The sequence below is a fragment of the Typha angustifolia genome, chromosome 11, assembly GCF_048772165.1.
Source record: "Typha angustifolia cultivar Huaian chromosome 11, ASM4877216v1, whole genome shotgun sequence".
NCBI lineage: Eukaryota > Viridiplantae > Streptophyta > Magnoliopsida > Poales > Typhaceae > Typha > Typha angustifolia.
The window spans coordinates 15,488,284-15,510,590 of record NC_133249.1 but is presented as its reverse complement, the minus strand read 5'-3'; the positions used below and the strand labels follow the sequence as shown (position 1 = coordinate 15,510,590).

General features: G+C 37.7%; 4 protein-coding genes across 10 annotated transcripts; 1 reads left to right on the top strand and 3 right to left on the bottom strand.

Annotated features, from left to right (window-relative positions):
- Positions 1-342: 342 nt before the first annotated feature.
- Positions 343-6,621, bottom strand: LOC140770701 (uncharacterized). Of its 3 annotated transcripts, none has more exons than XM_073111957.1 (7): positions 6,407-6,621; positions 5,503-5,702; positions 5,269-5,348; positions 2,847-4,547; positions 2,589-2,745; positions 910-1,870; positions 343-478 (listed from the first exon to the last, which is right to left on the bottom strand). In XM_073111957.1, exons 2-6 carry the CDS (start codon positions 5,579-5,581, stop codon positions 1,242-1,244), a joined length of 2,646 nt encoding a protein of 881 aa, XP_072968058.1. In that variant the 5' UTR covers positions 5,582-5,702; positions 6,407-6,621; the 3' UTR covers positions 343-478; positions 910-1,241. The 3 variants fall into 3 exon arrangements, with proteins under 3 accessions (XP_072968058.1, XP_072968060.1, XP_072968059.1); XM_073111959.1 differs by having other exon boundaries at positions 2,589-2,739; XM_073111958.1 differs by having other exon boundaries at positions 6,477-6,621.
- A 3,233-nt stretch (positions 6,622-9,854) lies between these two features.
- On the bottom strand, positions 9,855-11,331 carry LOC140771224 (HMG1/2-like protein). The gene is made up of 8 exons (XM_073112675.1): positions 11,182-11,331; positions 11,050-11,107; positions 10,860-10,976; positions 10,691-10,748; positions 10,560-10,604; positions 10,373-10,453; positions 10,187-10,285; positions 9,855-10,077 (listed from the first exon to the last, which is right to left on the bottom strand). The coding sequence occupies exons 2-8, from the start codon at positions 11,097-11,099 to the stop codon at positions 10,057-10,059; spliced, it is 471 nt and encodes a 156-aa protein (XP_072968776.1). The 5' UTR covers positions 11,100-11,107; positions 11,182-11,331; the 3' UTR covers positions 9,855-10,056.
- Positions 11,332-12,002: 671 nt separating this feature from the next.
- LOC140769928 (uncharacterized) lies at positions 12,003-21,985 on the top strand. Of its 5 annotated transcripts, none has more exons than XM_073110836.1 (11): positions 12,003-12,383; positions 12,706-12,916; positions 13,479-13,613; positions 17,526-17,571; positions 17,675-17,750; positions 17,890-17,935; positions 18,027-18,125; positions 19,868-19,936; positions 20,035-20,371; positions 20,538-20,683; positions 20,829-21,985. In XM_073110836.1, the coding sequence occupies exons 3-11, from the start codon at positions 13,506-13,508 to the stop codon at positions 21,714-21,716; spliced, it is 1,815 nt and encodes a 604-aa protein (XP_072966937.1). In that variant the 5' UTR covers positions 12,003-12,383; positions 12,706-12,916; positions 13,479-13,505; the 3' UTR covers positions 21,717-21,985. The 5 variants fall into 5 exon arrangements, with proteins under 5 accessions (XP_072966937.1, XP_072966936.1, XP_072966939.1 ...); XM_073110835.1 differs by having other exon boundaries at positions 12,701-12,916; XM_073110838.1 differs by lacking the exons at positions 12,003-12,383; positions 12,706-12,916; positions 13,479-13,613 and adding an exon at positions 16,419-16,969 and having other exon boundaries at positions 20,829-21,128; positions 21,214-21,351.
- LOC140769929 (uncharacterized) lies at positions 13,478-15,552 on the bottom strand. Its single transcript, XM_073110839.1, has 5 exons — positions 15,405-15,552; positions 15,107-15,296; positions 14,805-15,014; positions 14,017-14,211; positions 13,478-13,936 (listed from the first exon to the last, which is right to left on the bottom strand). The coding sequence occupies exons 1-5, from the start codon at positions 15,485-15,487 to the stop codon at positions 13,805-13,807; spliced, it is 810 nt and encodes a 269-aa protein (XP_072966940.1). The 5' UTR covers positions 15,488-15,552; the 3' UTR covers positions 13,478-13,804.
- Positions 21,986-22,307: the final 322 nt, after the last annotated feature.

Sequence of the window (22,307 nt, the reverse complement as noted above, 5' to 3'; positions counted from 1 at the left end):
TATATCTACGACTCTTTTGCTTTCATTTGAGATATTTTGATCAAACAACAAGACAATAACCTAAACATACCATGTTAGCACTGCAAATTAATAAATCAAAACAAGGTCCAAATGCAAATAAGCTTGCCTTCAAAACAAGAGTTTATTGTTGCAATGGGACCCAAACCAATAGAAGAAATATACTTAGGCATTTTTATAAGCACTCTACTCCTATACGATAATGACCTTAGCATGTGCTACATATGGGATTAAGGAAGGAAAACTATATATATATATATATATATATATATATATATATATATATATATATATATAATCTCCAATAGTAGAAGATTAATTAATATGGGAACAAAGCAATTTGGGTTGGTTTTAAACTAATTAATCAAGGTTTGTCTGAGAATAATCCCAACATGGCATGTGAGGGCGGCGCTGTTCCCACCGGCAAATTCAAAGTTAGGTGTCGCCAAAACATCAAGTCCTGAAAGAAGATTAAGCTAATGTCATGATTACTTGCTACAATTTGTCTAATTGTCTATAGCTTTCATGTTGTTAGATTAGGGCTGGTCCTTGGGCTATGAACACACTTTAATCAAGAGAAAGTGCTAATACTTAGAAGGCAATAGAGAAGTTATTATTCAGTATTTGTTTTGAACTAGCTCTGCAGAGCTTGCACAATGACAACCCCAAGCACACACACACAAGACTGCATCTTATTTGCAATTATATATCTATCTTGCTTTCTTTTATTCAATTGTTAACTTGTTCTTGCATTTCCAGTGTTCCATGAATCATATACAAGAAGAAAGAATAAGATAGCTTCTTCATTTTGATTGAAAAATAAGACAATATGTGAGGTAGTTAGCTATGAGATAATAAGTTTCTTGGTAGAGATAGTTTCAGCAATCATACCTGATTGCTCAAGAACACTTTGATCCTTGAGAATCTGAGGGAGAAGAGAGAAAATTTTGATTGCCAAGAACAACCTGATCAACCTTAGGAAACTTTACACATAAATAAATCACAGATCAGCCATTACTCTTATGAGTTCTGGAAAGTATATATATGAAATGAAAAATAAAAAAATCTTGTGTTTTCCACATCATGCACACCTTTTCTCGAACACTAATTTTACCTTAATGTCATTCCCATATCCCAGTGGATTAATACAGCTTTTTCTCCCAGTTAAAGCATTCATGAACAAATGTGATTCGATGCATAAAGTACCTCATTCTTTGCACCGCCTAAAAGCAGATATCCCGGACAAAATCATCGATCAACTCCCCAAGAATTGCACATTCAATCTTTCTGCATGAAACATCAATATCCTCATACAATGTGGTTGGCCAAGGAGTCATCCTCACATCTCGGGCTACCATGCCATCAATAGTGTGCATTTCATCCATTGGGAGATTTGTGTAACACTGGATGTGATGCCATAACTCATCCAACAACTTCTTCCCTCTTGGTACTTCAGCACTATCTAAAATCCATCTTGTTACTGTAGCATTATTCCTTGGTATACTTCCTATGCTCTGCAATGCCTCATTTACCAAATCAAATAACAGCCTGTGACTTAGAGACGTGTCGCAATGATCTAGGAAGGAATCTTCATTATCCACCTTCTTGTATCTGCTATAAGCTTCCTCCACCTCCTCAAGGATCTTGTAAGAGATTGGGATTCTTAGTGCATCCCACCTTGGATTTGCTTGATCAAAAGATCTGTCTTCATACAAACCAGCGGTGACAAGGATATCCTTTATATAGGCTTCGTCAGGGTTCTCAATCTCAGTTATTTCATCCTTGTCGTATTTCTCTACAATTGTCACTTCTTCAGATTCTTCATTCTCGACATCTTCAGATTGACTCAACTCTGGCCGAGATAAAATTCAAAATATGTGTAAGAAGAGTCGTAGTAGACAATGTGATGCAACTATCGCAATGGAAATTTATCTCAAACAGAAATATTTCAGTAACATAAGATATCTATAAAGAGAGCACTGATCCAAATACTCCTTTTTGTCGTTTTTCTACTGTAGAACCACTATGGTATTTGTCAAATATATTCACACAGCTCTTTTTGTGCAGTGGCATATCTCTTGCATTGACAGTTACAGAGTTCATGCATTGTGAAGATGTAACAGGCTGAACATCAAGGCATTTCAATTCTGCCCGGTAATTAACAAAAAGGAAAAAAAACAACTGCTCTGCATCCTACCTAATAGCAAATTTATTAGTTTATATGTTATTTGCCAGGTTCTACAAAGAAGAGAATCAAAATAACATTGAATTGTTAAGTAGCACTAGGGTTATCAATTCAATCAACTCATGAGTCGTGAGAAAGAGCAGTGCAGCATTTCCAAATCTTGAACCTTTATTGTGTCAGGAACATTTGTTAAATCATTTAAGGTCACTATAATGGTTGCATCAATTTCAGTGTACAAGAAAACATGAGTTGATAGATGTAGGAATATTTAACAATGTAAACTAGTATAATCCATGAATGCAATAGCAATCATACATTCAGGCATACAAAACATAACACACAATAGTCAAATTTTAAATCAGATCAGAAGTTTAGCAATTCCTACCTGGAAAGTTACAGATCAAGTCTCCACAGGATTGTTGTAAAGGTTGAACGTCCAAAGGTGACACAGGGCTTGGATTATCTGGTGCGCAATACTCATTGTGAGAACTGCTGGACACTGAGGCAGGGCTTGGAGGAACTTCGGTATAATTATCCTGGGGCTATAGAGTATCAAATAAAGAAAAATTATGATAGTTGCATGATGCATTTACAAAAGCTAAAAAATGATTTAATGAATGAATTGACTGACCGTCCCACTTACCTGTGTAATGCCACAATTCAGTATAGCTAATGGTATGGTCCTAATGATCTTCATAGAGTTGGTTTCACCTGCAGTTGATTTTTTCGAAGAGTGGGTCCTCTTCCCAAATAGTTTACCTTTGAGAGTAAAGTTCTGCTTCAGATATGATACTCTGCCTTTAAGGTTGAGACTATCTCTCCTGTTCTTCTTCACTTCTTTTGAAGTTGTTTCAGATGTTTCACGTTTTCTGCGGATATGAGCACCAGTTAGTATATGCTGCTCTTCTAAGAGAAGCTTCCCAAAAGCAGTTCCGGGGACTGGAGCAGAAAAGGATCGGGCAAGATTTCGAGGTAATACTACCTGAGAATTAAATAAGAGAATATTATCTTTTTTATGCCGAAGCATAGATTCGCTCATGGCTTTTTTGTCCTCCCAGGCAATGTTTGGGATATCAGTCATTGATTTAACTCTTCCTTTGCTTTTAATGAAGTAGGAATCTCCAGACATTTCATCATTAATGATAGATTCCTTCAGATCAACTTCATTTTTGCAGACATCCTTCGCCCTGTCTGACAAGATTCTTCTGGTGTCTTTTTTTATGATCTGTTCTGGCTCAGTCCCATTAATCTGGAAGCCACTCATAGATGATCTATTTGATTCTGATCTCATCATCTTCCAACCAATATCTCTTGTAACACTTTCTCTAATGTGTTTTGCTATGTTGCGAGCAATTTGTTTAGGATCAGTAGGTCTTTCCCTAAATGGACTTTCAGTCTGACTTCCTTTAGTCGATGAGTTGCTTCTAGCCTTCCCTTTTATTTCACATTTGAGCCGTTCCTTTACCTCTTCAAGAAAATCTTCCATACTGCAATCCTTCTTTACCTCAGATGAACCAACCCATGACTCTTCAGTATCAATTCTTCTTTCGCAACTAGGTTTTAGGATTATTATCCTAGTAGGTGAATGAGATCTCTCATGCTTATTGGCAACCTTAGCTACTTGCAACTGTTTGCAATTGTTAACACTTCCAGCACCAGTCACATCCATCTCATGCTGTAAGCTCATATGACTTTGACATTTTGAGTCACCTCCTTGTTGTGTATCAGGTTTTAGCTGACTGATTAAAGCAACCTCGCTTGATTCCATGATCTTCTTTTGGGCTAAAATTTTCTTTGTATCGACATATCTTGCCATCTTTTCTTTGTTGAGATTTTCCTGCGCAAGAATTTGGATATATTTTCCCTTTGATAGACTATTCTCCACTACAAGGGCTGTTGATTTCTCCAGCACCTTGGATGTCTGCCATGCCTCAAAATCCTTTTTGAATTTCTGAAGTAGCTCTTCTTGAGGATGTTCACGTGGCTGTGGTCTTGTAGACCTCTGTGGTTTCCAGGATAGGCTAGCCTCTCGCTTACTACCATACGAGAGTAGGTTACATTTGGATTGTTTAAAAGGAGCCAATTTAGGCGAGTTACACTGGCCAGAAGCACTATCCATGGCATTCATTCTTACAACACTGGTGCCTGCTTTTTGTACTTTGATTTCCTTTGCATGTACTACGGCATCTTTTCCTGCTGGTATTGCATCCATACCCATCAAACGAGCAACCACACTTGGTGAATTATGTCTTTCATTTGGTTGGTTAGATATCTCATCATCAATCAGCTTCTTCATAGTTGTTCCCCTATAAGAATAACCCAATTTTGATGGGTTCTGCATCACCTGGCAAGAGTATTATCAAGGCAAGTAATGATTGTGTTCTTTAAACACATAATAAAATAGCGAAGTACTTATTACTGACCATTCGAAACCAGGTTTATAGAAAAGCATTTTCTATGCAGATAAAGGGGATTCATGAAAGAATTAGTGCAATATTCCAAAGCAAATAATGTTGGTTGCCAACAACATCAGTCATTACCAGCAAGAGAATGTCTACAAAGTATTACAATGAATTAATAATTACCCCCAAGATGATACAGGATCCGTAGACCATAGGTGCATCAAGAACTTGCAACCCAAAAGGATGCATATCATGTCATGAAGGCTCTGAAAAAGAAAATCAAGTTCATTTTTGGGAAGCTTCAAGGGAAATTTTGCGTGTAGGAATATGCCCGTGTTCTGTTAAGAGCCACTGATTACAATAGGTGAATGTTTCTTCTTTTAAGATGTTTAAATAAAGAAACATCTTAAGAGATCCTTCATATAACTTTTGACAGAAAGGATAACTAGAAAGCCAACTAATGAAATCATAAAGGACGTATGTTCTTCCGATTAGCCGAACAGATGCATTGACTATGGAGAATATATGTGAAATGTGAAATTTATATTTCTCATGAATTCTACTGTATTTATCTGGCAATACCCAAGTAAATTAATAATTCACATTTAACCAGAGAAATTTGAGATCTCCGTAAGCTATATTCTGAATGCGTAAACAACGTACTGTTTTACTTTCATAAAAGGCATGATGCGCATGTGATGCTGCAGTAGGGAACTCCAAGCTATTCCGAGGAGCTTCAAAGCCTGGCAATATGTGGAATCACAATAAGAACATCCAAATACAGTTAAGGTACATAAAGAACACGGATAGACCATGAGATTGGCATATCTGATCAAGTATTGGAATCTATACAAGGTTCAATAGTACAAAGTCTGTAATGCAGAAGGCAGTTCTCACCGTCAGCGCGTATCTTGCGCGGCATTTTCCGGGATGTACTAGCCCGGTTTAAGTCATAATACTGCAGTATATCTGCCATGCATGCAGACAGGACTCTTCGCTGCTAAGATGATTCCAGTTAGAGGCAAGTCCAGGTCTCATATGGGACCTTGATGAAGCTGTCCAATATCCACCATATATTATGTTGTAAGCCTGAAATCCTAGAACAGGAGATGCATCAAAGAATAAAGATGTCAAATTAAACATCCAAAACCATGAAGATATGAATAATCTTGTAAATGATTGGGAAACAACTACAAAATTTTGATTGCCATCTGCCCAATATTCTGCATTAAGTTAAATGGAAATAAGATAGCATCACAATCCTCATTCACAGAACCAAAACAGAACATGCAAATCAAAATAAGAAAAGATAAACCATCTTATTGGTTTAGAACAATTTGAGACAGTAATAAAGATCAAAGGCAAAAACCAAATTGACCCATACTTCCATCAGATTTAGCAACAAAGTAGCTCATACATAAATGGACAATTCAGTCTTATCCCCCTTGAAAAAGTGATTCTACCTAAACCAAAATAGGCAAATTAATCAAGCATTCAATCTATTAAAACTTCAACAGAACATGCAAAAGATAAATAAATAAAAAACAACAAACCTCTTGGTTTAGTACAATTTAAAACAGCCAGTTGACCTATGCTTATGAGAATACATAAAAATCTCAATATAGTCACCGATTGCAAAATCCACGACCAAATGGCGGAATATTTAGAGGAAAAAGACGCAAATTTCCATCCGAAGAGAAATTAGCAAGTCAAATGCAAGAGAAAAACATGCAAAACCTGAAAATCCCCACCATTCCAAGGAACAATTTTGACATGCAAAACCCGAGGAAGAGAAAGATACCCGACGAAATCAATCACCGAGCTAGAATCAACATCGCACAATGTTCCTTCCTTCTCAAAAAAGATCGAACCTTTATCGCCAATTAGAGAAGCCCATCCCCCACTTCAACCTTTGGCATAGGCATCAGAGAAGGGGTAGAGAGAGAGAGAGAGGGGCCAGGAGAGAGAAAGGCAGCGCTTCCTCCCCGCCTTGGCGCTCCGGAGAGGGTGGTAATGGAAACGCCCACCTATTTCAAGAAGAACAAGAAGAAGAAGTAGTAGCTTCTTTTTTTTCTTTTTAAATTCTAAAAAAAAATTTAAAAATTTCTCAATAAAAAAGTAGTACTAGTAGCAGTAGTAGTAGTAGTACTTTACGAGGGTAATTTTTATATTAAATTTTTGAGGAAAAACCCCAATATTTTCTTTTAAGTCTTATTGTATCTTCCAATTGTAAAATACCTTGCCCAATTATTTTATTACACAAAGTTGCTAAAAAATTTCCAAATATTTTATCTTGAATTTCTAATCCAATCTTATTTACTATAGTAATGAATTCAAACTCTTAATTACTTCATTTAATTATATTTAATTTATTATATAAAACTAAATGTCGTTTTATATTTACAATACACACTAAACTATACTATAATAAATAAATAAATAAAAATTATGTATAATTAAATTGCAAAACCCCAAGGAGAAGAAAAAAAGGGAGAATTAATATTTCTTTTTCAATTTTATTATATGATGTACAGCTAAGGAGAGAGAGAGGTTAGTTGGTCGTTGCTTTCCCGCACGTTGACACAACCTTTGGCGCCAATTTGTTTTCAGTTTTAGTTTCCCATGAGTTCCTTTTCTTCTCCTTTCTTTTAATCTCTCAGCATGATTAGAGAATTCCAAGAGTGGCATTTATATGTAGTCAGTGATGGAGAAGATTATATACTGTGTAATTTAAACTCATTATATTTCTTCTTGGAAAATGTTCATTTAGTTTATAAAGTATATATATAGCTGCTGATCGTTTTAACTTCCATCCATGTACTGTTCTTTTAGATAAGAAGAAGAAGATGAGAAGGACTCCAACTAGAATGGAATATATGAGCTGCTGCTTTGTTAAATGGTACAAATTCCTCATTGGAGCCATTGGATCTTCCTAACTTATTCTCTCCATTAGTTTACATGGAATGTTAGGTTGTCACATACTAAATTTTAGTGCCAAACTGAAGTTTCTCTTGTATGAACCCTAATGGTCAATGAATGCTAAAGTAGCATTTGTAACATAGTGCATAGCACATTAGGTGAATTTTATAATGTGTATATCGTATTTATTTATTTATTGTTGATAAATTATGAACCAATAGGTTATTTACATGGTTAGCTCTTCTTGCTCCAGTAAGTTGGTTTAATGGTGACATTTTGTTAAGATTTTAATAAGACTACTTTGGGCAATTGACACAAATAACTTATCTTAAGATAATTAATAATCCAATCTCTCCAACAATGTGATAATTGTGAATGAAGGATAACACCCTCATTAAAGCATAAGATGAAAGCCTATCTTTATCTATTATCTTGCACTTGGACAACCCAAAGTTAGGGCTTGGTTAGTTGGAAAGGATACTTGGGATCAGTGTAAACTAATCTAAGGCAAAAGGGGGTACTTCTTGGCCTTTATTCTAGGTGATCTTTTGGAAGTCCTTTGCATCTATGATGATGAGCATGTGTGGTGCATTGCTTCTTCTGTTCAAGTTATGCCCTAGGAGCAGAAGCTAAATGGGGTTTTTTTTTTTAATCTCTGTCAATTGAGATCATCATTGGCATAAATTAATTATCCAGTTTGGATCTTTAGATAGTTTAAAAGTTCTTTATCAACTTCAATCTAATCATTACCCTCACAATTTATTTAGCATTCTAATATCAGTCACCTACTACGTTTGTAGATCAAGGAGAAGATTATATATATATATGTTGAAGAAAAAAATAAGAAAAAAATAGCAGTACTTCTTATATCAGCAACCCAAATAGTTACCCTTAATTGTTTCTACTGCTTTAATTTTAGCTGCCAATCAATTGAGACTCAATCTTGACCTAGTTAAACCTATTAATGTAATTCAATGGCTGGATCTACTATCTTATGATGGAAATTATAGGTTTGAATCTCTCAGTGAACATTAGGGAATGATATTTCACTGAAGCATTATATTTTCATAGTTTAAATTTATTTAGACATGTTTTTGAAAAAAAATTTACTTAATTGTCAGACCTATATATTAACCATGACTAAATTCTTTATATGACCTATACTTAGCCACAAACTTATGATATATTAAAAAATGGATCTAGTTGAATGGGTTTGACACAGCACAAACACAATGAAACCTCTCAGAGTGGACCTTGGGCTTTCTTCATGATAAAAAAAAGTTTGGGCCTTAGGACTTGGATACAATGCAGCTGCCTGCAGTTACTGGATTGTTGCTTAAGCCATGTTTGCTTGAAGAATAAGATTATTCACAGATAATATTATACTTATACTTCATTCATAGTTTAGAGGAGAATTATATTTGAGTTTGGTTGTTGTATTAGGATAAAGAAATCTTTTACCTTAGTTCAACTTAGTAAGAAAAGAAGAATAAAAGATCCAATATCCATTATATCAAATTTGGTACCATTTGGCTATAAACCATTAATAAGAGATCTGTAATTTATAAATAAGAATCTCTTACTTTTCAACAAAAAGAGGCCCTAAAAATTGAAGTAATGCCAAGCTACCTACTTTCTTTCTTTCAATTTTTTTTATTTCTCTCACAAAAATTAAATTTATAGCGAGCTCAGGTATTTAGAATTGAGGAGCTCAGGTAATTAGAACTGAATAATGATAGGCTCACAAACATTCAACAAGTAAAATAACTTGACATCAAATAATGATAAAATGATGCTGCATCCAAAGTGTCCTGTAGGCATGGCATTATTCGCTAGAATTTAGGGCTCAAGGCTTTGTTATTGGTTGCATAGAGTTCAATCTAAATGGAAAGCTTACAATACGCCATTTTCAGATCAAAACCAGTGAAGCCTTCTCTTTCTAGCTTCTAAAACCATCCAGTAATTCAAACCAGAAATCTAATACCCCAAGGAAGAAAATAAATGAAGTCATCCATCCACCTCTTGTCCTTGCAAAAGATACTGATGCAATGATGCCTATTATATCCAGTTATCCATCCACCCATAGAATGATATAACTGGAAGCCCACTTGATAGCATGTGAAAGTATTCTGTGCACTACATCAATATAATACTTTCCAAATGCTAAAGCAGCACGCCATTCATTTAATTGTTACAAGATATTAACACCCACTCCATTAATGCCAACCTCCCATTCAATTATTGCCCAGACGGAACGCAGCAATTTAACTTTCCGACTACTTTTACTTAATACTACTACGACTACTAGAGAGTTAAATGAGCCAGAGACAAACTAAAAGACAAGTAGATGTCATTAAAATCGAGACCATAAGCTAAAGAGAGACACAAAATCTAGATACAAGAGCAGATGGACGGCGGAGATTAAGCCACAGCCATATCGAAATTTGATTTCTTTTTTTCCTCCAGGGAATTAAGGTAAAGAAAAAAGCGGAGGGCGAAATCTTTTTCTTTTTTTAACTTCTTTGCTTCGACTCACTCGTCGTCGTCTTCCTCCTGCAAGAAGTTTATATAAAAAAATAATTAAGTACAATAAGTTCCACGAATGATAAGTTGAAAGGTGAAGGGGTTAATTAAAAAAAAAAAAGGAGAAGAAAAGGAGAACCTCCTCGCTTCCTTCCTCGTCGTCTTCGTCGTCATTAACCTCGGACTTCGACTTATCCGATTCCTCGTCGTCCTCAGTACTCTTCTGCGGCACCTCCGACTATTTTTTTTGTCCATCGAAGGGAATATAAGAAAATTGAAGTATTATATTGTAAAAGATTTAGAGATCGGGGATTAAAAAGTTTACCTGCTTCTTGTTGTATGCTGCTATGGTTTTGGTGTAGTCGGATTTGAGCTTATTCGCCTTGGTTACGTATGGGGCTTTCTCCTAAATTTTGAAGAACAAAAACCGGAAAGATAGAAATAAAATTTTAAGGTGTAAAAGATGAGAAGATAAGAGTTTGAATTCGGGGGAAAAGGAGAAGAAAACTCACAGCTTCGGACAAAGATTTCCACTTATCACCTCCAGCTTTTCCAACCTAATTTTTGAAAAACTCGAGGTCAAATTTCCGATCCAAAAAGCGGATCAATAGAACGGTGTAGGAGAGTTGAAGGGATCTCTTACGACGGCGACGGACTTATTGTTAGGGTTCTTCTCCTTGAATGTCTTCCTAAATTCCTCCCTAAAAAAGTTTTAAATCAGAGATCCAAAGGAGAGGGGGAAACCGTCAGATTAGAGACTTATAGCTAGAAATAAGCCATGATTTGAATAGATCGGGACGAAGAGGTCTCACATGAAGACGAAGAAGGCACTGGGAGGCCTCTTTGGCTTGTTCGGATCCTTCCCGGGCTTCGCCTTCTTCACCGGCTTCTTGCTCGCCCGATCGGCCCCCTTCCTCTTCGCCGCAAGCCTTCAAACGATTCAAAACGTTCGATCACGTAGATCCAAGCACAAAAGGACGCATCGAATAGGGAAAAACTCACTTGTTATCGGCCTTCCTCGACGCATCGACCTTCGATTTCCCTCCTTTCATCGCGAGAACTGCGAAAAAGACGACGGATCGGTGAGAAACGCACCAAAAATCGCCAGGAAACGCAGGGGAGACGGGGCCTTACCTCGTGGGAATAGTGCTCTAGGGTTAGGGTGGGGAGGAGAATAGGGAGAGAGGGAGAGGTGGGGGATAAGAAGGGGAGAGGAAAGGGAGAGGACGAGTGGCGGATTTGAAATTAAAATTTAGATGGAGGAGGTAAACGAAACACGAGGGTTGGGCGGGATGGAGATATTTTTTTTTCTTCTTTTCGTTTATCGCCACGTCAGCGATCCGCGAGATGGGATCCTATTCGATTTCGGTCGACTACTACTTTTCTCTTGTGCTTCCTTGTGTGCTTCCTTCGCTCTCTATATCTATCTTTGTAAGCAAGTTGGGGGGGGGGGGGGGCAGCTTAAAATTTAAATGGGCTTTGATCACTGGACTCTCCAGTACTCCGTGGGCCCGACACGACTTGACTTGGTTTAAAATCTTTGAGGAATTCGCAAATAACACCCTTTCTTTTCATCATATTCTGCTTAACACCCGTCCGTAGGACAATCCGAGTCCTCTTTTTCGTCTTTTCTTTAATCTTTATACCTAAAAAGTAAAAGAAATTTTGCATATGCCCACAGTAGCCAAATTCGTTGCACCAAATATCCTTAAAAACAAAGAAAGGGTTGGGTTAGAAGAAAAAAGTGAAATCAGAATGGGGTCTAACATAAAAATAATAGAAACATAGGGTGCCATTTGAACATTTGCCGAGATATTTTTTTCAGTAAAGAAAGTTGGTAACGTGGGCCCCTTAGAATTGTATCACGTGGCCTATTATTTCCGGTAGTGAACCCTGAGGTTTGATAGAATTACGCTTCTGTAATTTATTTTGCTTGTATACCCATCCAAACACTTGGATTTTGCAATAATGCTAAAGTGTAGGTTCTATTTGCAAAACAATCCTATATCGAGCCCCAAGAGTGGGTCGAAGGGCATCTCTCGATTCATACCAAGATGGGCGGCAATAGCGGCCATGGCGGAAGCCTAACCCCTCTCCTCCTCGTCTCTTCTCTCCAATTCCTGAGATCATAATGCTGCTTGAATAATTTCTTATAAAAAATCCTCCACCTTTTGATCTCAGAGAGGATCGAGGTGCAACGAGCAATCTCAACTGAGGCAAGAAATCAGACGGGTTTTGAGAGAGGCGAGCTCGCTGGAAACGTAGGTGGAATTCCACTGATCTTTTTCGCAGTTGCAGGCCCTTGGATGTGGCTAAAGAGAAGGAACTGATAGGGAGTATGTTTCGAATCTTTTCTTTGCTTGTCTTGCAATTGTTGGATTAATTCTCAAAAGAATTTTGTTTCGTTTGATGTAGAAAATTTTGTTTTATAATGTGATCAAAACATCTCCTTTACATTTCTCACTTTTATCTTTTTATAATGTGATCATCTCTTGTTAATGTCTCTTGTATATAACATCATTTTAATGTATCTTTATAGATTGTCTCCTAGTTAGTAGCACGAAATTATTTCATGAAAATCATATGCCAATTTCCTCTTCAATTTCATTTGTTTGTTTAGAATTTCTTTTATCACTTATTATTCCGCGCGCAGAACAGGAGGAAGACAACAAGGAGAAAATGTGGTCATGTGATCTCTATGATGGAGATCTATTAATTCTAAGCTACTGTTTGATGCATGCAATGATTTCTGTACCTCTTTCTCATGGCATTATGAAAGAATATTTCACCCAAAAGTATGCTGGAGTAGCTTAATATCTTTGGGGAATTCCTATCGCAGCGGTTCCTCGACATCTTTTGCAGCCTTTTGGTATGTAAACTAGCCCTTTTTTCTCCTCCCAATTTAGAAACCATTTTCTTACTAAGGTTGATAAGTAGCTAGTGATTTATATTATTAATTTGTCTCGCATTATTGGATTACTTTCATTAATTATCTCACCCATGTTTTTTTTTCAAGTCTAGTTGATTCAATATTTGCTAACAAAAGAATTCTATCTTCTGAGATGAACTGAGATAGTTGTTCTACTTTTGAATACCTTATTTATTGTTTTTCCTGGATTGCAATTTTCTTTTCATCATCGACACTCAACAAAGAGCCCTTAAGTGCTTTCCTGGGATATATTTTTGGCTGCTAAATTGAAATGTAAGGATCTTTTGCAAAATATTTATCATATCATTTTCATGATTTTCCTTCTGGTTTCTATCTTCTGCAAGGTAACTTTTACTAGCTATTAAATATAAAATAATTTAAGCTTTTAGAGTAGTCGGTGGATTAACACTAGTATCTTTTTGTTGATTCTTGGCTGTTCTCTGAACTTGGCATGCTATATTTTTCACATGGTTAATTAAAAGTTGCCGTTCCGATCTCGCAGGGAGGATATTTTCCTGGAGAGCTGGAGATGCAACCACTGGCTAGTCATGGTAGAGATAGAATAAATGTCAACCACAACCTTAAATTAGAAGCTCCACTGTTCTATAACTCTACTGTTATACTGGTTCTGGTGCAGGTGAGTATAATACAATGGCTAATTTTCACTTCTTTGTTCCAGAAGATCGCAAAAGTTTTTTCCCACACTTAGATCGTATGCGTTTTTATTTTGCATTATGGAAGTGTTGCTATGCAATTCAAATTTTGTGCTATTACTGATTAGAAAAAGGAGATCAATTACATTTTATTTATACAATCTGTTATGTTCAATTACATTTTCATTATATGGTATTCTACAGTGAGATCCTTCCACACACCACTATCTATATACTTCTCGTAAAAGTTCACATTGCCATTTGAGTTCACCGAGAGAGCATCAGTGCTTCTAGTCCCGTAGTGCCCCTTCATGAAACAAAAGAAGTTAAGGTATATGCACCATGGACAGGGAATTCATGTAAAAGAAACAGAATTTTTCTTCCTACCTCCTTTGTATCTATGTCGACAAAGATGGAACTTAGATTTAATTCCCAATCAGCATTGCAGCCTGTGTTTGGCAGCATGTCTTTGGTAGCTTTTGTAGTGTCCCTCATCAGCTTTTCAACTATATCTTCTGGTGGAATTTCTTCATCCCCATGCTTCCACAGTAGTTCCCTGAAGCTCTTACGAAGGCGTTGGGCCTGCAACAATGGCACAAGATTAATAGATGTGGAGTTGATTTATAACAACATTTACTTCTACAATGAGTGACTAGGTAGAACATAAAATGAAGAAGATATAATTAGCAGTTACTGCTCTCATTGTTATCATTTAAGCAGTCATTTCCTTGTAATATTTCATGAGACTAAATCAACAAGGTTGTTGCTAAGCATTCATTCAACTGTATTTTAAGTCATTCAAGCTTTGTTCTTACTGATCAAGCATATACTTGAACTGGTACATAGGATCCAATCAACTCAAATTCAACCTTTTCTTTTCATTTTTGTGATGTCAATGCTGAGATGAAATTTTTTGTCAGTTGCATTACAAATTTACAATCAAGTGAATGTTATGTCTTAAACATGCACACGATATCTTTACAGAGCTTATGGTTAAGCAGGATTGTGAAGGCAATGAACCTTAAGTAAGTAACACCATGGTCGATTGCAATGAATCTAGAGTAATGGATAAATTAATAAAAGAATGCAAAATGCCCATCAAACAAAAAGAACACATGAAGCTTTTCTAGGTTCAGGTTATGGCATAAAAAGATACAAAAGAAAAGTTCTCTCACCTTGTGCCAAGGGCTGTCTAGCTTTGCATTGGAGAGTACATGAAGCCCTGGAGAAACAAGTTGAATGGAAGCAGCTTCTTCTCCCTTTGGCCTATTGGAGACATAAACCATGATGTTTGCACATAGATCAGCTAGTATCAGGTTAAAACCATTGTAGTCATCTGCTTCCTTAGCTACTTCTTTTGCAAACTCCTCAGGACTCTTCTTGCTCTGTACTCAAAATTAATTGAATAGATTAAAGACCAAAGAAAAGATGAATTACAACTCTTAACAACTGATCATCTGAATGTCCAAAAGGATACCTGCAGAAATCTGACAGGCAATTCGCCCCTGGTCTTTGCGCCGGCCATCACGTCGGGCTCCAAAACATTGGTAAGGAATGCCAACCTCCCATCCTTTGTGCAACCCAACCATGTCCCTCCTCCTTGCACATCTCTTCCTCCCAGTATCTTGTTACAGCCCTCCCCCCACCACCCTACTGGCTTTGTAGGCCTGCCATCCAATTAGCAAACAATACCACAAACACATCATAGGCACTAATAAATACACCACAAAGACATCAAAAGATTGTACTCAAAAGCAAACTGTCTGCACTCATACCTGTCGAGCAATTCATCTCTATTGAAAACAAGGAGAAGTTTGTAGACAGGGTGAGATTGCCAAATCCATGCAGCTATACACATCTTCTATCTTCTCCACCGCCTTTGGTTTTCTTCGCCTTCTGGCTTTGGCAACCACGCCACCCTTTTCCATTTATATACTTACTAGCAAAACAAAGGCATAGCCCACAGTAAGCAGCCTGCCATTAATTAATTCCCTTATCTCGTTTGACATGGCGTAATTGTTCGAACGATCAAAAAGTAGAAAGCAGTGTCGATTGGGATGATTGATTTAATTATGGTCCAAAATTTTGGTAGAGCTCCACAATTTGATTTTGTCACGCTTCACATTAAAGGCTAAGAAAACTTTTGGTATTCATATAATACTATTTTCATTTAGATTATATCTCCCAGTGACGAATGTCCCCAGTAGATTAGTTGTGGAAGAATATCTTCGGATATGACCAACAAATATTAGATGGTAGCAAATTATACTTCTACCCTCTATGCATCAATGTCGGCCCACAACTTTAAAGGGATATATGGAAGGAAAAAATAGAGAATTAACTTTTTTTAATATAAAATTTGTGCGAGAGATTACGTACTTAAATTTAAAATATATTAAAATAAACTAAAGTCCAGCCAAGCCTGAGGGAGTAAACCCAAATCTTAGACTTTGTACGGAGAATTTTGGACAAGGATAGGTATGTGACTTTAGATTTAGAATGATAGTCCGGATGTAATATACTAACCTGCTATTCCGGACATTGGTTACCGCACGTGGGTTGACGGTAACGGCCTACGAGGCCCATTTAAGAAACATTTGGGCTGGGCCTAATTAGATGACACTTAGGAATAATATAGGAAGAGTTGAGGGTGTAAAGTGATAAAAATACCTAGGCGGACGGGCACCCGACCTTTACCCCCATCGCACGCTTCCACTCGCGTGGAGGCCCGAAAGCCCACGTGGGTGGCACGTGCGTTTCCTCGCCCCAACGAGAGGAAAAAAAAAATAAGTCGCACCCAAAAAGAAACCGGAAATAATACCCGAACAAATCAAATCCCCTTGTTTCTAGTGAGAGAGAAAGAGAGAGAGAGAGAGAGAGAGAGAGAGAGGGAGAGAGGAGGAGAGAGAAAGAGGAGATGGGCAACACCAAGCCTGAGGGGAAGAGGAAGAAGAAGAAAGGTCGGCCCTCCCTACTTGATCTCCAAAAACGAAGCCTTCGCCTCCAAAAGCTCCAAGAGGAGCAGGACAGCAAGAAGCCGAGCACTAACCCTAGCCCCAATCCCTACCTACGCTTCCCCGCCGGCCGCCCCCCCACCCGACGGAACCCTGATCCCTCGCCGGAGGGTGGGAACAACGCCGATGAGCGCGAGGAGGAGGAGGAAGAGGAGGAGGAAGAAGAGGGGGAAGGGAGACGGAGGGAGAAGAAGCTCCGGCTCGTCCTCCGGCTTCCCCACCGGACCTCCAATTCGCGCTCGGATTCCGCCGAATCGGACGGCGGAGGCGAGTCCAGCCGCGGGAAGCGAAGGATCGACGCAGTCAGCGGCGGAGATCGGGATAAGGTGGGGAGATTGTCCACTTTGTATGATTCTATCTTGTTTTGGTTTGGGTTAAGTAGATGGATTTGGAAATAAAGGAGTGGACTTGATGTGGATTTGGGCTATTTTCGTACGATCGCGGTTACCTCGGGGTGGGTTGTGTACTTGGATTCCGTTATTTGTTTTGATTTTTCTGGAAGGAAGATGACTGTTGTGGCTTTCCAGACTGAGAAAGTTTTCGGATTTGACTAAGTCAACTCTCATTTCCAATGATTGGCTGATGCTAGAAATCCTCGTATCTTTCTTGTCAGAATTAGTATACTTTTATCCTGATGGATTTATTTCTATTTTTAATGTCAGTTGATTCACTGTTTGTTGGAGGAAAAAGTTTGTTTTTTGTCCTCTTCCCTCCCCTTTTACTTCTCCTTTCGAAACTTTTCATGACAATAATTTTATTTGTGTAGCAATGTATCTGCAACCATATATTTTTCTTGGGAGTTGGATTTTCCACTTTATTATCACTTTAGAAGAAATTTCTTGAGCTATTTTGATTGTTATGTTGATGGGTTTTATCTCGCAGGCAGAGAAGCCGAATTCTGCGCGGAAAGCGACGGATGGGCTTCAAGGTTTGATGCTTGTTGCATTTTTCCCGAGAAGGGAGAAGAGAAGATAAAAAAAACCTCAGTTTTGTTAGTGGGTTTACTGATGTTAAATTGTTTGTTTTTTCAGAGCCATCAGATTCCGGGCCCACGACACCTTTGCCGGACAAAAAGTTGTTGGACTTCATCCTGGATAGGCTGCAGAAGTATGTGCTCCTGCTTTCTTTATTTCAGTCTCACTTGAAGCCTTTTCCTTTCTGTAGTTTTCCTTCGTTACACATCAATGTTCTAGTCCTGTATTCCGTCATCCAAGTTTGCTAAATTGGGTTTTCGTGGTTCATTCAGGAAGGATACCTATGGTGTGTTTGCGGAGCCTGTTGATCCCGATGAGGTTTGTGTTAAAAGCTATGATCCTTTTTAGGGATATCTAGAAGTTGTTAGTTGTTTGACAAAGATGGGATTCTGTTCATCATTGAACACAGCTCCCGGACTATCATGATATCATCAAGCATCCCATGGATTTTGCAACCGTTCGGAAGAAGCTGTCTGCTGGAGCTTATGCAAACTTGGAGCAATTTGAGGTTGGTAAAATGATTCAGGCCGGGAAGTTGGTTTCTTTAACTTAACTTCCTCTGTAGTTGAATATTGCAGTGTTTTTGGATTTACCTTTTCAGCTTAGTGTTTTAGCGTGAGCTTTGTTTGCTTTTATCTCTGTGTTCTTGATTAGCTTTCCAGGGTAGTTGAGAGGGGGTCTGTTGTTCCTTAATCTTTTGGTCTGGACTGACTATTATGAACTTCTTTCTTTTCCATTATTTTGTTGATTGTCTATATGCAAGCAAAGGCTCCAGAGGGTTTCTATAACTGCTTTTTTCTCTCTCACTTGTTTAAAGTAGTGTGTTCTTTCCTGGAGAAAAAGGTAATCCCAATTATTTCGCATTGGACTTTGTGTGGTGCTCTGTTAGCCATTTCTCCTTGTCTATACTATTCTCAACATGGATTTGGTGTGGCTTCCAACATAACATGTATACTTCCTCTGGGCCTACATTGAATGTCAACATCTTTAAGCATTTGTTACCACCTTTGAGATGGCATATTGAGTGACTTATGTCCATCTTATTTCTGAATCTCCCTTATGTCGCTCTCTTAGTCCCTTTCTGTCTTTGTTGATGCAGAGTAAATTCTGGAGATGCAGAGTTTAATGCACATCTAATTGAGTTTGTCCAACATTTTCCTTGAAGAGAAAGTGTTTATGGCTTAACATTTTATGTTTGGTACTTTTCTTGTATGGTTTCCCTCTTGTGTGTGCTTTGAGTGGAGACAGTAAAGTGCTCTTTGAAATTGGGAAATTCCTGTCACTTTATCATTCATTATCAGATGATTTAGGTTCTTAATTTATTGTGGCGATGGCAAAAATTAAAATCATTATTGCAAAGGTTGCAGTATGGATGTAGTATTCATCTACGACCTTTGGCACATACAAGAAAAGTTGAAGAAGAATGTGATCTCTGGATTGCTTCTTCATACTTGTTTTCTGTTTGGAAGACATCCAAAATCATTAAACTTTTAAAGAAGACATGTCAGATGGAAAGCTTGATGTGCATCTGATATAGTGAACTAACCCCAATTATGATTAATGCACAAATGTAAGTGATATGTATCTTCTCACTTTTGATCTGCTTTACTGTTATATGTTCCGCCAATATTAACATGCCTCATTCATGAAAGAGTCACGTTATATACTAGATTGAGATTCAACAGTATGTGAGTTATCCTGAGCATGTTTGCTTTGCCAGTGGGACACAGTTCGCTTTAGATGATTTTTTGTCAATCTTTTCTTTTGGCTTAATAATATGATAGCTGAAGTATTTTTTCTTTTTTTCCCCTTAAACTTCTCTTAAAATGTTATGCTTTAGATCCTATAGTAGTGAAGGCCAGTGTTGTTTGGTGTAAGAAATGCATGACAGAGCAGCCACCAGGCCACAGGCTTGAAACCTTCTGTTCTGTATACAATTTATTTAGTTATTTCAGCATATATATATGCGAGTGAGTTTACATATATATATATATATATATATATATATTTATACCTATATTATACGAAATTGCTCCTTGCTATGTTCTCTGCATGAACAGAACATATATATATAGAATATATATCATGACTATAGTCTGATATGCCCTTCTCTTGTTAACTTCTTGTTCGATATAATATATGAATAGACAGTTAGTTTCATTCTTTTATATCATCTTTTTTCTGAATATAAAATAAGGTGGCTCTGATCAAGCTCTAGAAACTTGACTCTTTTACTTTTCATATTTGCAGAATGATGTTTTCTTAATAAGCTCAAATGCTATGTGCTACAACTCACCAGATACAATCTACTATCGGCAGGTATCTACTGTCTCCAGAGCATCAATTTTTGAGGATCATGCTAGCTTTGTCATTCTTTGTGGGTTTATATATTAGATGTTGCTTATCTTTATGTGCAGGCACGAGCCATCCAAGAGCTTGCCAAAAAGGATTTTGAGAATTTAAGGCAAGAAACTGATGATGAAGAACCAGAAACAAAGCCACGGAGGGGTAGGCCACCAAGCAAGATTGTTGCTAAGCAGAAAGTTGGGAAGCCTGCTGAGCTTGCTAGTTCTGGTTTCTCTTCTGATGTAATGCTTGCTAATGCTGTAAGCAACGGTCATCTGACCTGCATGGGACATGATTTTTCAAGAAAAACTAACTGTCCGGATACACACAAACCTTATGCCCTTCGTAAGATTGAAACTCATAGTTGGTCTAACGAGCATAAATCAGAGAAAAATGAAGATTGCTCAGGTTAATTTTACACATTTTGTATAATTCCTGCTTATATTTAGGTGATAGCACAGAGAGAAAGATATTTATCACAGAAAACAATGCATAATACCCTTAATATATTAAAGAAAGCTAAGCATTGATGTGATGTACTAGGTACTGATCTCTTGTAGTAATTATTCTGCAGTGAAAGGGGTTTCAAAATATTGGAAGAAAGTCTCTCCTATAGATGAATATCGGCGGAATACTTATAAGCAACCGCAGTCTTTAAATTCTCTGGAGGAGCTATCTACATTAAGCACATTTCATGGGGAAAGGAAGCAACTTGTACCTGTAAGTATGAACTGCTACTTTAGTTGGCAAAAATTCCCTACTCCTATCATTATTCTTCTGTACTATAATGTCGCTTTTGTATTTTATTACCTATGCATATTAGGAATTTGATTTGATCTTGCATTTATTTGGTTCTTGACCGCAGGTTGGGCTTCATACGCAGTATGTGTATGCCCACAGCTTGGCTCGATTTGCTGCAAAGCTTGGTCCTATTGGTTGGGAAATTGCTGCCAAAAGGATAGAACGAGTCCTTCCTCCTGGAATAAAGTTTGGCCGTGGATGGGTTGGAGAAAATGACCTGCATCAACAGCCACAGACGGCCATATTAACTGCCTCCCCTCATTCTTCCCCTCAGCCAAAGATTACAGCATCACCACTATGCACCACAACAGTGTCTGCGGTGGTACCATCCTCAAAAAGCGTGGCTGCTGAAGGTCATTCTAGTGTAAGTCTTCCTATGCCAGCCTTGGAATCTACTGCCCAAAATAGCTCCACTGATTCCATGAGGGGATTTGACTCCATTGCAGCAGTAAGCCAAGAAAGTGGATTAAAATTGCACATTGTTAGCGGCGCTACTGGACAAGGTATTCAGCAGAAGAATAATTTTCAACTTTATGAACCTGCAATAAATGGTTTGAACACCACTATTGGGTTCAATATGTCTTCGAGGACTGGGAAGGTTGATTTCCCCTCTAGACCACCTGGGAGCTTCATTTTGCAGGCAAAAACGTCCCACTCTCCAACAGTGGACATGTGTTCCAGAAGCAACGACAATCACATCTCCCATGTCACCTTAGGTGACTCGGACGTGAGCAAAGCAAAAGTAGTCGGAAATTCAAGCTTCTCATCAAGTTCAACTTACCTTCCTCCTGATATAGGTTGCAATCAGCAGGGCCTACGCCGGGGTCTGCCTCAGCATTCCAAGACGCTATCGCTTCCCCCTGATCTCAATATCAGATTCCAGACACCGCTTTCACCAACTTCAAGCATGGCAGTTGATCCGCAGCAGCCTGACTTAGCTTTGCAATTGTGAAGGTGTATCATCCGACTTAGCTTTGCAATTGTTGTTGTCGATGCTGTTGTTATTTTTGCTATCCTAGGTGGATTAGGGGAGATTGTAATGTTGTTGTAAAAGCTCCATTGATGCAGAAAAGAAGACCCAAGGGATATGGGGGGGAGGGAATTCTTTTAGCTATTGTTGGCAAAAGAATTGTGCTGTGAATTTGTAAGCGGCTTTATGTACAGATTAATTTAAAATTGAAATTTAATTCTCCTGGAGAAGATAAGCTTCTCTTATGCTCGATTAATCTGCGGAAGAAAAAAAGAAGTACAAGATGTTTTTGTCTAACTCTTTCTTTTCTCAATGTTTGTAGAGGAACTTTTCATTGCTCTGCAGTTCATTCATGCTTGAAGAAAATATCCAACAAATGATAAATTAGTTCCTGAACCATGCATGATTAATACGAAATGCAATAAATAAGTGACTCTTGAACAATAACAGAGAAAGATAAAATGCTTGCAGGATTTTTTTTTTTAAATAGGATGGATCATTTTATTCTACCTCTAGATCTTGTTATAAACTGCGATAAATATCTCTAATTCATACTAGTTGAATATTAAAATA

What these genes read in the sequence shown, in the direction of transcription:
- LOC140770701 (XM_073111957.1), bottom strand. Translation starts at nt 5,581, where the DNA reads ATGGCAGATATACTGCAGTATTATGACTTAAACCGGGCTAGTACATCC. An exon ending in TGAATTGTGGCATTACACAG is followed by an intron (nt 2,746 to 2,846) that starts GTAAGTGGGACG and finishes GATACTCTATAG; the next exon opens with CCCCAGGATAATTATACCGA. An exon ending in CTTGATCTGTAACTTTCCAG is followed by an intron (nt 1,871 to 2,588) that starts GTAGGAATTGCT and finishes TATCTCGGCCAG; the next exon opens with AGTTGAGTCAATCTGAAGAT.
- LOC140769928 (XM_073110834.1), top strand. Translation starts at nt 16,547, where the DNA reads ATGGGCAACACCAAGCCTGAGGGGAAGAGGAAGAAGAAGAAAGGTCGG. An exon ending in AGCCTGTTGATCCCGATGAG is followed by an intron (nt 17,936 to 18,026) that starts GTTTGTGTTAAA and finishes CATTGAACACAG; the next exon opens with CTCCCGGACTATCATGATAT. An exon ending in CAAACTTGGAGCAATTTGAG is followed by an intron (nt 18,126 to 19,867) that starts GTTGGTAAAATG and finishes TCATATTTGCAG; the next exon opens with AATGATGTTTTCTTAATAAG.
- LOC140769929 (XM_073110839.1), bottom strand. Translation starts at nt 15,487, where the DNA reads ATGTGTATAGCTGCATGGATTTGGCAATCTCACCCTGTCTACAAACTT. An exon ending in AGAGATGAATTGCTCGACAG is followed by an intron (nt 15,297 to 15,404) that starts GTATGAGTGCAG and finishes ATTGGATGGCAG; the next exon opens with GCCTACAAAGCCAGTAGGGT. An exon ending in TGCCTGTCAGATTTCTGCAG is followed by an intron (nt 15,015 to 15,106) that starts GTATCCTTTTGG and finishes TTTTGAGTACAG; the next exon opens with AGCAAGAAGAGTCCTGAGGA.
- LOC140771224 (XM_073112675.1), bottom strand. Translation starts at nt 11,099, where the DNA reads ATGAAAGGAGGGAAATCGAAGGTCGATGCGTCGAGGAAGGCCGATAAC. An exon ending in CAGCATACAACAAGAAGCAG is followed by an intron (nt 10,286 to 10,372) that starts GTAAACTTTTTA and finishes CAAAAAAAATAG; the next exon opens with TCGGAGGTGCCGCAGAAGAG. An exon ending in ACGAGGAAGGAAGCGAGGAG is followed by an intron (nt 10,078 to 10,186) that starts GTTCTCCTTTTC and finishes AACTTCTTGCAG; the next exon opens with GAGGAAGACGACGACGAGTG.